The sequence below is a fragment of the Rhincodon typus genome, chromosome 11 (genome assembly GCF_021869965.1).
Source record: "Rhincodon typus isolate 14 chromosome 11, sRhiTyp1.1, whole genome shotgun sequence".
Taxonomy (NCBI): Eukaryota; Metazoa; Chordata; class Chondrichthyes; order Orectolobiformes; family Rhincodontidae; genus Rhincodon; species Rhincodon typus.
In genome coordinates this window covers 62,232,562-62,246,370 of record NC_063342.1, presented here as the reverse complement: position 1 = coordinate 62,246,370, position 13,809 = coordinate 62,232,562, and the positions used below count along the sequence as shown (strand labels likewise).

Sequence of the window (13,809 nt, the reverse complement as noted above, 5' to 3'; positions counted from 1 at the left end):
CCCCCCAACAAACGCTCCCCACACTCTGTTTCTGCTCAGTCTGTTGCTCACCCTTTCTCTCCCACCCCCAAGCATTTCCTGAGCACAGCTGCGCTGATACGAATGATTCCTGAAGAAGGGTCTCGACCTGAAACATCAGCTTTCCTGCCCCTCTGGTGCTGCCTGGCCTGCTGTGTTCCTCCAGTTCCACACTCTTATCTCTGGTGCAAATGGTGTTGCTTTCAATATTCCGAGGCAGAAGGTAAATACCTCTTGCAGCTGAGTTCTAGCTCTATCCCTGTCGCCACTGCTTCAAGGGCATTTCATCCCAGTGAGTGGTAAATGTAACATTAGCAACTCTTTGTTTAACTCACTTTCTTCATTGTGGTACTTAGCATTCTGTGTGGTTGGGGATGGGAGGGATCGGGGGAATGAGGCCTTCAAATATGTTTCATTCTATTTAATCCTTGCTAACTTTCACAAGAAAGTGCTGAGGTATTTTCTTCTGCCCCTCCCCAGGAGCCTGAGTCAAATAAATAACAATGCAATTATGGTTGAGTCTCCAGGTTATCCAACATATAATTGCCTAAACATGCATCTCATATGGTTATGTTCCGGCTGGGAGATGGGAGTTTCTTAGTTCCTGGTTGGTTGTTCATTTCTGTCCATCAGCGTGGCACAAAATAGAATGCATAAGGGAGTCAGTGCTCCAGGTTGTCCCTCGTGGCTGCATGTACTTTGTCCTGGGAGGGATTAAAGAATGTGGTGCAGAGTCTGATATTGTGTTTTTGTAGTTCAACGTATTTCATGTTAAATGTTTATCAATCTAAGCACGTGGATTGAAAATAATATATTAGGTTGAGGATTGCTTAATCAATGGAAAACAGCACAAATAGAAGTTCAGTTTTGGGCTAGCTGGCTGTAGTTATTGGACTATCACAAATATTAGTGCTTAGCCCTCTGCTGTTTACAATCCATTATCGGTGACTTGGAGAGGATTGCTTGTAATATATTCAAGTTAGATGGAAAGTAAATGAGGAGGATGTGAAGTGATTCCAAAAGAATCTCCACATATTTAGAATGTGGAAAAGTATTGAGGCAAGGCGAGATGAACACATGAAGGAGAAAGTATTACTGTAGAAGCATAATTTGAAGAAGTCAGATACAGAAGACTGAGAGCAGTGTCATGGAGTATAAACAGCAATGTTGATCTGTTCGGCACCCTAAATGCTCTGTAGTACGTATAAATTTGTCAGTGTGTTGCAAGCAAAGTGTTCAAAGTGGATGTTAAAGTACTTCTTATAAGCTAAGTGAGAAGATATTTGCCTGTTACTTTTCTTGTAGATCTTAAATCCCTTTTATAATTTCTGTAAAATGGATTAACCCAATCTCTCTTGGTCTTGACTGTTAGACTTTTGAGCACCATTGCCCACTGCAGTCGTATCTGTAACTGGGTAAGTGCTTTGCCTTGTGGTTATAAACATTTCCTATGCCGTTGTTTATAGGTCAGAGTTTGTACAGCAGTTTTTAATATTCCAGTTGAGAGAATCTTACATTGTCTACTCTGTCCAGTCCTCTGCAATTGCTTCTGTGTAAAGTTGCATCTGCAGCGTTGCCATATGGTCAATTGATAAATCTTCTTCTAAAATTTTTATTTCCTTTTGAATTTTAAAGAATTTTCATGATAATGCTCAACATTAAAACTTCAGTTTTTAAAAAATTGTAACACCTGAATTTGTGCTGGTGTCCTTCCATTTGATGTCTTTATATTATACGCAAACTGTGGCTTAACCAAACAATTGCATGAGTTTATCAATTCTCATTCTTGTTCTCAGTGTCCTGCAGTAGAGGGCCCAACATGCTGTTTCTCATGGTCTGATCAACCTTCTCTCATACTTTCCGGAATTAGTTAAAGCTAATCGGTATGTTTCCACTGAGGATATGCTCCTGTTGCTTATTGTTCTTTCCACAATGTATTGCATCTCAATTCTCCATATGAAATTGCATTGATCAGATCTGTTCATCAGGCAAATATGCCTTGAGTTCCAGAAGTCTTTCGCTGATCTATTTGTCATCACCAATCCCCTTGATCATATCAAACATTAATTTTGAGATTGTGCTCTGTTTAAATCCAAATAATGCATGCAACTTTCTGATCTCAAAGCAATGCTCTCTTTAAGCCTAATTTGAAATTTAAAACTGAGCCAAATCAGCATGCCCAAAAATGATGCCAGAACAAAATTGAAGGAGCTATATATTTAATGGAATGATTCAGTAAAACCCTCAACTACAAATGCACAAAATTCCTGACCACAGATTGATACCTTTTCTGCTTTCTCCTGTGGCAGCAAATGTCCAGCTTAAGAAGGGCTTGAGCAAACAAATTTGTGTAGTTTGCAGTGAAAAGGCTTTGTACTGTAGAATAATGTATGTTTAAAGACAAGCAAAGTTGGGCACAATAGTTTCATTCAAAGAGTAATCAAATAATGGAACAAAATGAGGAAAAACCACCTGAAACAGATGATAACTTTCAATAAACTACTGTTTATGGAGCAATGTAAGATTGAATGATACGTTGAAAAGGCAGGTAAATGTTGTATTAAAAAGGGCTGAATAGTCATTTCCCATTTCTAAAGATTCTCATTGGGTTTAGCTAAACCTCAGCAGTCCTGCTGCTACTGTTTCCTGTCAAATTTAAATGTACTTGGAAATTGCGGCATGATGCCTTTGTGAAAAAGTAAGGGGAATTTGAATTAAACTTATTGCGCACTGTGATCACGAGCCAAGTAAGTAGTATTAATTGTCCCTTTCTGCAGGTTTCTGTGAAAATGCAATGTGCTGGAGTTTTATGTCATAGAATCCCTACAGTGTGGAAAGAAGCCATTTGGCTCACCACCCCTCCGTAGAGCATCCCACCCTAACCCCATAACTCCACATTTATATGGAATATCCACGTAGCTTGCATATCCCTGGACTCTCTGGGGTAATTCGGCATGGCCAGTCCACCTAACCTGCACATCTTTGGACTGAGATAGGAAACCCACACAGATATGGGGAGAACGTGTAAACTCCAAACAGATGGTCACCCACAGCTAGAATTGAACTCAGGTCAGTGGTTCTGTGAGGCAGCTGTGCTAACTGCTGAGCCCCCATGTCACCCACTGTCCTATGGGATATATTTATATTTGGGATTGGATTTCCGCTTTTCTTAGAAGTGGCCGTCCCCTGTAATTCTTACCTATATTTCTTGTTCAGCAGCTATACCTTCAGAATGTTTTTATCTACCATTGGAATTGTTTACAAGTTTATTTAGAACTAGGATTATCCTACACTTTTTTGTTTGTTTTGTCAATCTTAAATTAGTGCAATTGGAGCTGAAGCTAGTTCCGATTATCATCTTTTGTAGTCATTTGTTCTACATTACATTATCGAACTGCAATGCAAAATGAGTACTTTTGAAAAACAATGAGCTCCATGTCACACATCTGTTTAATACTCATTCTTAATAGACAGCCTCCTCCCTGTTTTCCAAAGTGACAGGAGTAGGGTTGGTGGAAGAAAGCAGACAGAATTCTATATTTGGATAAAATGTGACATCACTTCATGATGATAAACCACTATCCTCTGTTATTATGCTGTCTGATATTGCCTGACTTCCTTGGTCGGATTCTATTCCCTGTAATTCATTTCAGATTCTTGCTGAACGATATACACTTGGACTACTTCTGGTTTTAGAATAGAACTTTGAATTTAACCATCAATGTAAATTGTAGTGGTGCTCCTCATTTCTGGGTGGCTGGTTTGCAATGCAGAATAATGTCAGCTTGGGGTCAATTCCTGCATCATCCGAGGTTACCATGAAGGCTTCAGCTTCTCAATCTCCCCCCTCACCTGAGGAATGGTGACTTCTGGTTCAATCCACCACAAGTCATCTCTCTCTGATTTAGAAAGCAACCCTGTGGTCCCCTGGGACAATGGTGACTTTGTGTTTACTTATCAGAAAGGGTTACTTTGTTTAAAATAATTCGAGATTGTACTGGTTTTGCTTATTTAAACGTAAGGGGCTTTATTATGGAGTGACTTTGACCTGTAACCTTAATGTGGGAACTGTTTTTGTGGAGTCTGATAAGATCAATGTCTCTTAGCTACCTCAGTGAAGTGTATTGCTTGAATGTAAACAGTTATCATTGTGCAACTGAGCACATCAAAGTAAAGCTTTTTAAACTCCAAGTAATCTGACACATTCCAGATTCTGCAACATGTTTGCACTGAGCTCCCTTGTTGGTTATTTCACGTATGCAAAAGTGCTTAATTTGAACATGGAAGTGGCGCAGTCAGTGAATGGTGCTTGCGAATAAAGACAGAATTGGAGCTTTAATCTACTCCTGACGTGCTGAATCTGAATATGGGAGGGCATGATGTGGTTATGGGGTAGATTGAGAAATTTGTAAGCATTGACGCTCTGCACCTTGAACACAAATTTAGATGTTGCACCATTGACTTTACAAGATCCAGATTTGCTAAGTTGTTTTGTATGCAGGACTGAGGCATTGTTTTTGTTAAATGTCAGGCATGTAGAGGCCACTCATATATGCATTTATTATAGTTCTGTGTTTGAGGGTGACCTTGAATGACTTAAAGCCTGGATGACTTTCAAGGCTGGTTTGCTGGTAATATGAGGGAAGGTTAATTGTGTCCATTTAAATAACACAAAAACAATAATGCTTCTATGTGGCTCCATATTCTTGTAGAGGTTTGAGTCTTTTGAGCCCGTCTTTTTGACTGCTACTAGTTGGTGAGAGAGCAGGCAAGAGAGAATTTCAGCGTCAGATTTGCATGTGTGTAGATTTTTGTTCAGAACTGGCTATGAATATATTAAGTATTAATTTTATATTATCAGTAAAATTCTGTTTGCATGTTTTCTGTCATTTGATAATAAGCCCAGCAGATCTTTGCAGAATAATTATAAATGGTAAATTGAATGTGTAAAAGACAAAGTCACATGGACATAATTCTGGAGCATGGTCCAAGGCAGTAAGCCTTAATCTATAGAAATCTTGCATGAATTTTGCTTCCCTTCCATTTTCCATCTTTAACAACATGGTGCCCAGAGTTTTCTGAAACAGTGGGTGGATTTTGTGAGGAGTGATGATCACACTGATGACCACTCCGCTTCATTTTTACGTTAGGAAAGAGCACTGAGATGGCACAGTGACTTAGTGGTTAGCAGTGCAGCCTCACATCACCAGGAACCCAGGTTTGATTCCACCCTCAGGTGCCTGTCTGTGTGGAGTTTGCGCGTTCTCCCCTGTGTCTGTGTCGGTTTCCTCGGGTTCCGGTTTCCTCCCACTGTCCAAAGATGTGCAGGCGAGGTGGATTGGCCATGCTAAATTGCCTGTAGTGTCCAGGGATGTGCAGGCTAGTTGAATTGATCATGCAAAATGCAGGGTTACGTGGACAGGGAAGAGGGGTGGGTCTGGGTGGGAGGCTCTTCAGTGGAGCAGTGTGGACTCCAGCTGAATGGCCTGCTTCCACACTTATAGGGATTCAATGAGAAGTGAGAGTCACTCACCTTTTGCCATTCTCATTGATCCCTGAATAAGATTGTGTCCATTTTGACCTTATTTTCTTTTTTGTTCAAGTGCCATGGTTCCCCTTAGAGTCCCTGAGTGGCTTTCAGTACGAACAGAGTTTGCGAACCTGTCCATGGTGCACTTTAATAAAGAATTGACTTATACTGTGTATCTCTAAAGTACTTAATATATTTGAAGAGATATTTTAAGTTAAAACCACACAAGTGTTAATGCAAAGTTATCCTTTCTCTTAAAGTTTAAAAAGTAGTACGTAATAATGTAGTTTTAAAATGTGATTCAAGTTGCAATCAGTTGTGATGCATTCTAATGTTTAGTGCCTGTTAGCACTTTCAGTTTAACCACAGACGCTGAACTTATAACAAGCTCCATTGTAACTTAGTTTACTTCCAAAGCAAAAAAAGATGAAAGCTGTCTAACAGCAGCACTAGTCTATTGGGCCAAATTTTCTGAGGAGTCGCAATCATTGTCAGATTATCACTCCGCTCCTTTACATGAAGAAAGAGCTCTCTCTGCATTTGTAGCAGGAGATTCTGATAATTTAAATGTCCAACAGTGCAGGCAGCCACTTTGATAGTTCCTATGACATGGTTAAGTGGATAGGTTGTGTGATGTTCATGTGCTGGTTGTGTGGGATGCTAGGAAAGAGACTGAATGTTGAGGTTAGGCCTGAGTGGACAGGAGCTATTGGGTCTTGCAGGAAGGGAGAGGTAGTGCCAAGTCCTGTTTGGGATTGGGGCGATAACGGTGTTGATTCCTTGGGGAGGGACAGGAGGAGGTGGCATGGTGAGTTTGGGGATGAGGGTGTGATCGAGAGTGTTGGTCTTGATAGTCTGGAGGAAGGTGTGATTGGAGACTGAAAAATGAGTTAATGTCACATTAATAGATACATAGTAGTAAGTGTAGGTTTTAATGTTTAACTATGAACTTAACTACAGCAGAATCCTGAAATCTCTGATTTAAATCAATACTTTTTAAGGCATTGGGGAATTGCCCATCAGAATCTTTAATATCCCAAGTAATTCCCTGGGTCTGCTATGTCAGGGATTCTGCAGAATCCCAACACTCGGCTTCCATACACTCTGGTAAAACGACGCTCTGGCCACTGGAAAATGAATTTGCCTTTCCTTGCCCTGAAGAATTGAATAGTTAATACTATTTCCAGAAGCAAAGTACTGTGAATGGTGAAAATATAAACGGTATGTTGGAACAGGTTAGGCAGCATCAGTGCTCAGAGGAACTGAGTTAGCATTTCATCAGAATTAGAACGGGAGATATAATAAGAGCAAGATACTGTAGGTGTTGGAAATATGAAGAAAATGCTGGAGAAACTCAGTAGGTCTGGCAGCATGTTTGGATGGAGAAACATTAACATTTCGTGTCCAAGTTCTTCAGATTTGAGTGGAAGTTTGACATGTAACAAGTTGTAATAACGAAAGGAGGGAGGAAAAAGAACAAAAGGGGAGATTTGTGAGAAAGTGAAAGGCAGATATGAGATGAGAAAAAAGTGTTGGTACAAGGCAAAAATGACGGTAAAAAGGACAACTGTGTCGAGCGGAGCAGTGATTCACAGAATTGTGAACTGTAGTTGCTCACTGAATCAGGGAAAGAGAAACAAAAATAAACGCAGAACTATCAACGAAAAGGCAACAAAATTGGGTGGCTGTTTTTATCTAATATTGTTAAATTCAATGTTGATTAATGAAAAGTTGAGCTGCAGTTCCTCAAGCTTATTTTGAGCTTCATTGGCACACTGCAGCAGGATTGGGAATTGAGAGACTAGAGTTGGAGCAAGGTGGAGAATTTAAAGTACCAGAATACCAAAAGCTTGGAGTTGCCAGAAGTTTGAAGTGAGTGGAAGCATTCTACACAGCAATCACACTCAGAATTCATTTCATCTCCCAGGTGTCGATGAAAATGCATCTGATTAGGTTCAAGTCAAACTGCTGTTTCTAATGAGCCAATCAAAAATCTTGGGAAGAGAGCTGGATATTCTGTCATTCACTGTCCAGAAACACACAAACAGAAGAAGCTTGTCCTAAATTAACTCCTAGCACATTATCAACAGGGTCCCAAACAACAATCCTCTAGGTCTGAAGTGCTTGAGATTGTTCACTGCCTCCCATCATGTGACCCTTCAGATGTTGTCTTCAACCTGTACGCAACACAATAAGCGAGCTGTTATGGTGCAATGGTAGTGTGCATATCACTGAGTCAGGAAGCCTGGCTTCAAGTCCAATCTGCTCCAGAATATGTAATAATGTCTCTGAACAGGTAAATTACAAAATATTAGAAAATAAGTTGCTGCCTGTTAGAAAAATCTCAATACTCTGAACTTAAACTGAATTTTGAACTTTTTTGTGAACATGTACTCCAAGGTGCCTCACTCCCTCTACCATTGTGTATTCATTTGTGTTGTTGCCCTCCCCAAATGCATAACCTCATTCTTTGTTGGATTGAATTCCATTTACCACTCGACCAAACTATTGATGTCATCCTGCAATCAACAACCAACTCTCCATTATTAACTATATGGTTAATTTATGTATCTGCTGATTTTTGTAAATGTCCTCCCTACATTTAAACCTAAAACATTAATGTATGCTGCAAGTATCGAGAGACCCAACATTGAGTCCTGTGAAACACTGTTGAAAACTGCTTTCCATTTGCAAAAACATTCTTCAACCCTTTGTTCTTATCACTGAGCTAATTTTAGATTCAACTCACCACATATTCCTGTGTGCTAAGGGCTTAAGTTTTCTTGAACAAATAATCTGTGCTGAGACCTCTGTACAGTACTACATTATAGGGTTAAAACTAAAGTCTGTCGGTTTGTTCTGATGGTTTAAATAATATTTTTATAGCAGAACAGGGAACTCTGATGTCCAGGCCAATTTTCTTCATTGATTCAATATCACCAGAAACAGATTAACTGTTTGTCATCCTGCCTATTAAGAATGGCTCTCCTTCAAAGTAATTTGTACATGTAAAACTGCTAAAGCATTTCTAATGAAATGCAATGTGCCGATACTGCTGTTGGGAGTGGGGTCTCCTAATGAGCAAAAGATAATGCTGGTACATTGTAATAAACTGCAATCTTGTTTAACAGTACTCTTGCTGGAAATGCGAGACTGCTGAATTTACCCATCTGCAGGCGCTAGTTTATTCTTTCTGATGCATTACTTGCCTGTGTGCCTCACTGGATTTGATTTCGTTGTTATTCATCATTGGATTTTAGAATTCTGTTTATTTTTTTATTTCAGCCTGCCAAAGTTCTAGTGGGATCTCGCAATTATGCAGATTTTGCATCTGAAGCATCGTTTGACATTAAGGTAATTTTTTTTTTCATTTCTCCCCTGTGGTTACTTATTAAATATTAATCCTAGTTCAAGTAAAGTCTTAAGCTTCCTTGTTTGAATAAATGGGAGCATTAGCAAAAAGAAGCAACTTCATACCCGTAGAATGTAACATGAAGATGTAATGGTACGTCAGTGACTCGGGTCATATTGTCGGGAGTAAAATACCATAGCTAAAAAGTCCTTGCATTGTAAAATGAGGATACCATTTAAAAAAGATGTACAAAGGAGTAAATGTATCAATGGAAACATGCTATATGCATTGTTGTTTGTATATTCATTTTAAACTTGAAGAAACATACATTTAGTTAGAAGGACCTTGTCGAAATATTCAATAAATGGAGCTCGTCTTGGCTATTTTGTGCTGTAATTTTCTTGCATGTTTTGTGGGCATGGTATTATTAAGAACAGACGACAAAGAGAAAACGCAGAGACCTCTCGTTAATTTACTTAATATATTATAAGGGTACAATTAATTCATTCCTTGCCTGTCGTATGGTATAAATGCTGATTTGTAATAAGTTAAACGTTTAAGCACCAATTGATACTACACAGGACGTGATTTTTCCTGTGCCTTTCCTTTCATTTTTGAATAGCCTGCTTGCTTTCTTCAACAAGACATGCAGAGAACATGTGGAATACAAGGCAACTCTTACACCTGAGAAACATATTGTGAAACTACCTTGTGGAAAGCAAGTAGAACGTAGAAAGTTGGAAAAGGGGGAGAAAGATCTACCTGGCAGTGTGGAGTTAATCATATCTCCATATGCTACAAAACACTCATTTACCCATTTGTACCGGAATGATTTAATACAGTCCCAATATTTAGAACATTTAATCATTAGCGTTTTTAAGAAAGTCTGTTTAATATTAGGTACATACTTGCAGTATTGCTGTTTTCAGATGTTTTGTCATAAAGAATTATTTTTAAATATAGAAATGTGACTTGCATCGTCTTGAAGAAGGTCCTGCCAGCACAGTTGTCCTGACCAGAGAGGATGGCCTTAAATACTACCGGATAATGCAGCTAATTCGTCGTATGGAGCTTAAAGCAGATCAGCTGTACAAACAGAAGATCATTCGTGGGTTCTGCCATTTGTGTGATGGTCAAGTATGTATAGGGAAAATGACTGATGTAATGCCTGGTTTAATGAAATGTTTAAAAGAAACCATCTATAAAATGAGCTATTTACACCTAATTAAAATTGGATCCTGGAATCTCAATAATTATACATGTTCAATGTAGTTTCTCTTGAAAGTCCACAGGAAAAATTCCAATTATAGAAAATTGGTAGAAAAATCAGTTTTATCTACTTGTTTACAATTGTACAACTACGATGCAGTGAAAATCTCTCTCCTATAGTACTGTTGTATTCTTCACTGGGATTTAAATGCGAATCTTTATATTTAAAGACCATTATGCTGAGGTTCTCTTAAGTATTAGATTTGGAAACCTAAGATGTAATGCCTAGCAAGAGAAGTTTATGGGAATTAATCTTTCCCATCCCACACAGAGGAGTAGAGTGGGAGGTCTCACATGTCAACCCTGCCAATTAAAAAGACTGAGAAATGGTCAGATTGACTGTTGTAAAAACAGAATCAGGACTGAAGAAGTGTCATTGGCATGAAACCTTAGCTCTGTTTCTCTTTCCACAGCCTGAGCATTTGCAGCAGTTTTTATTTTTCAAATTACTAGGATCTCCAGTGTTTGTCTTTCTATTTAGATTGACTGTTGTATTGTGTATTTCCTTATTTATATGCTACATCCTCATTGATTATATTTTTTTTTCTTCTATTTACTCACTTTCTAATTATTTTATTTGTTTCCATATTAAGTCTTATTTTGGCACATACTTTTGTTTTTCTGTTTCTAACTATATAGTTTTTAGTTCTGTTGAAACCAGTAATTTTTGTAATCCTTCGGGTGCTTCAGTTTCCTCCCACAATTCAAAGATGTGCAGGCTAGGTGGATTGGCCATGCTAAATTGCCTGTAGTGTTCAGGGATGTGTAGATTAGGTGGGTTATAGGGGGATGGGTATGGGGGGATGCTCTCGGGGTCAGTGTGGACTTGTTGGGCCAAAGGGCCTGTTTCTCCACTGTAGGGATTCTGTGATTCTGTATGAGTAATGTTAGTATGAAAACTCTTGTTTGAGAGCGCTAAGGGTATAATTGAAGTTGGTCATAGTAGTCAATTAGTATTAAATTGTACTGGACCCAACACACAATCTGTCCTGTCATTCCATTGCAGTTCCAGTATTCAATGAACTTTAAAATTACTGTTCAGCATACTTGCAGCTATACTTGGGAGCTCACAGTTGAGAACAAGCCTAGGTAATTTGTGTGCACACAGGCAGAAGACCTGGTGATTGTTATGAAAGTGATATGTTGAATTATGGCTCTCATTAAATGAACTACTAACTATAAAATTTTGTATTTCTTATCCCAGGAGGCTTGCTGTGTTGGAATAGAGGCTGCAATCAAGTCAACAGACCACCTTATAACAGCTTACAGGTCTCATGGTTACACCTACACACGTGGCATCTCTGTCAAAGAAATCCTAGCTGAACTGACTGGTAAGTTATGAAAACCAAACCTTACCAAATGTGGTTTGGAATCGAACTTGCACCACTCGCACATCATAAGAGACAGGATCAGGGGTAGGCCATTCAGTTCATCGAGTCTGCTGTGCAGTTAGTATGAGCTACCCTGTGTGAAACTGGCAATCTGATTTTTCCTACAGAAAGTATGTTTTCTCACACATACATTTACAATACAGCAGCTCTTTACAACCTTCTGATATTCATTACAGGGTAATTTTAATGTGTCTTATTTTGTCTATCATTTCCTTTTGTAACTTCCTCCTCCTATCCGCACTACGGTCAATGTCCACTAACATAGTACTGTCTGCAAACTTGAATAAACAACTCATATTCCTTCATCCAAATCATTTTTTTATATAGTTAAAAGCTGAAACTTCCATCAGATTCCTACAGAGTGCCATTTTTCACAACATAGGGGTGAAAAGAGGCACACAAGAACGTGGAAAGCATAAGGGTGGATAAATCTCCAAGATCTGCTAAGTGTATCCCATGACACTGTGGGACATTAAGGCGGAAATTACAGAGCCCCTAGCAGAATTATTTGTATAATCTATAAACACGGACAAAGTACTGCAGGGTGGCTAACATTGTGCCTTTACTTAAGAAAGGCTGTAAGGGGAAGTCTAGAAACTCTGGACCTGAGAGTCTGAAGTCGGTGGTGGGTAAATTGTTGGAAGGAATTCTGAAAGATAGGATTTACGTGCATTTGGAGAGGCAAGGATTGATTAGGGATAGTCAGCATGTTTTTGTGAGGAAAATCGTCTCTCTCAAACTAGATTTGAGTTTTTTTTTAATGTAATAACCAAAAAGATTGGGGCAGAGCTGTAGACATTGTTTACTTGGACTTTAAAGTGTTTGACAAGATTCTGCATGGTAGACCATTTAATAAAGTTAAATCACATGGGATTCAGGGTGAGCTTGCCAATTGGATCCTAAGTTGGCTTATTGTAGGAGACAGGGTGGTGGTGGGCGGTTGTTTTTCAGACTGCGGGCCTGTGACAGATGCTGTTCCACTGGGATCGGCACTGGGTCCACTTTTGTCATTTAAATGAATGATTTGATTTGATTTGATTTGATTTGGTTGAGAATATAGGAGGCATGCTTAGTAAGTTTGCAGGTGACACCAAAATTGCTGGTATAGTGGACATTGAAGAAGGTTATCTAAGGTTACAACGAGATCTTGATTGAGTTGCTGTGCTGAGGAGTGGCAGATGGCGTTTAATATTGATAAATATGAGGTATTGCATTTTGGTAATACAAAAAAAGGACAGGACTTGTACAATTAATGGTAGGGCCCTGGGTTGTATTGTAGAATCTAGAGATCTAGCTGTTCAGGTACATAATTCTTTGAAGTTTGTGTCACAGGTAGATAGCATCGTTAAGATATTTAGCATGCTTGCCTTCATTGCTCAGACCTTTGAGTATAGGAGTTACAGCATCATTTTAACGTTCCAGGATGTTGGTGAGACCTCTTCTAGAGTACTGTGATCAGTTCTAGTCACCCTGTTATAGGAAGGATATTACTAATTTGGAGAGGGTTCAGAAAAGATTTAACAGGATGTTGCTGGGAATGGAGGGTTTGAGATATAAAAATAGACTGGAAAGGTTGGGACTTTTCACTTGAGCGTGGGAAGTTGAGGGGTGACCTTATAAAATCATAAGGGGGGGCATAGATAAGGTGAATGACAAGGGTGTTTTCCCTTGGGGGGGGGGGGGGGGGGTTCAAAACTAAGCAGATATTTAAGGTGAGTGGAGAAAGATTTAAAAACAACATGGGAGGCAACTTTTTTTTTTTTACAAAGAGTGGTTCATGTGTGGAATGAGCTGCCAGAGAAAACGATGCATGCAGGTCCAGTTACAATGTTTAAAAGACCTTTGGATAAATTCATGAATAGGAAAGGTCTGGAGAGATATGGGCAAAACACAAGCAGGTGGGACTAGCGTAGTTTGGGAATATGGTTGGACCGAAGGGTGTGCTTCCATGCTGTATCACTCTCTGACTCTATCTAAGCTTAGGCAGCAGAACCTGACATTGCATGTTGCTTATGGACTGTATGAATTTTTTCACATGCGATAAAATTCAACAGTATCAACAAGCGATTGTTTAACAAGAGGCATATCATGAATATAAAATGACTCCTCACTGCCTTTGTCATTTATGAAAATGATATGTATGCTCTCAACAGGTAGACGTGGAGGATGTGCTAAAGGCAGAGGGGGCTCTATGCACATGTATGCTGACAATTTCTATGGAGGCAATGGCATTGTTGGTGCACAGGTAA

The 13,809-nt window shown here is 39.2% G+C and overlaps 1 protein-coding gene across 1 annotated transcript in view; it reads left to right on the top strand.

The window, feature by feature from the left end:
• LOC109923641 (pyruvate dehydrogenase E1 component subunit alpha, mitochondrial-like) overlaps positions 1 to 13,809 on the top strand; it is a 31,352-nt gene that overhangs the window by 996 nt on the left and 16,547 nt on the right. The window contains exons 2-5 of the mRNA XM_048602721.1: positions 8,834 to 8,902; positions 9,864 to 10,037; positions 11,374 to 11,500; positions 13,714 to 13,805. Of these exons, the coding sequence (XP_048458678.1) occupies positions 8,834 to 8,902; positions 9,864 to 10,037; positions 11,374 to 11,500; positions 13,714 to 13,805 (462 nt within the window). The remainder of the gene's footprint in view (positions 1 to 8,833; positions 8,903 to 9,863; positions 10,038 to 11,373; positions 11,501 to 13,713; positions 13,806 to 13,809) is intronic.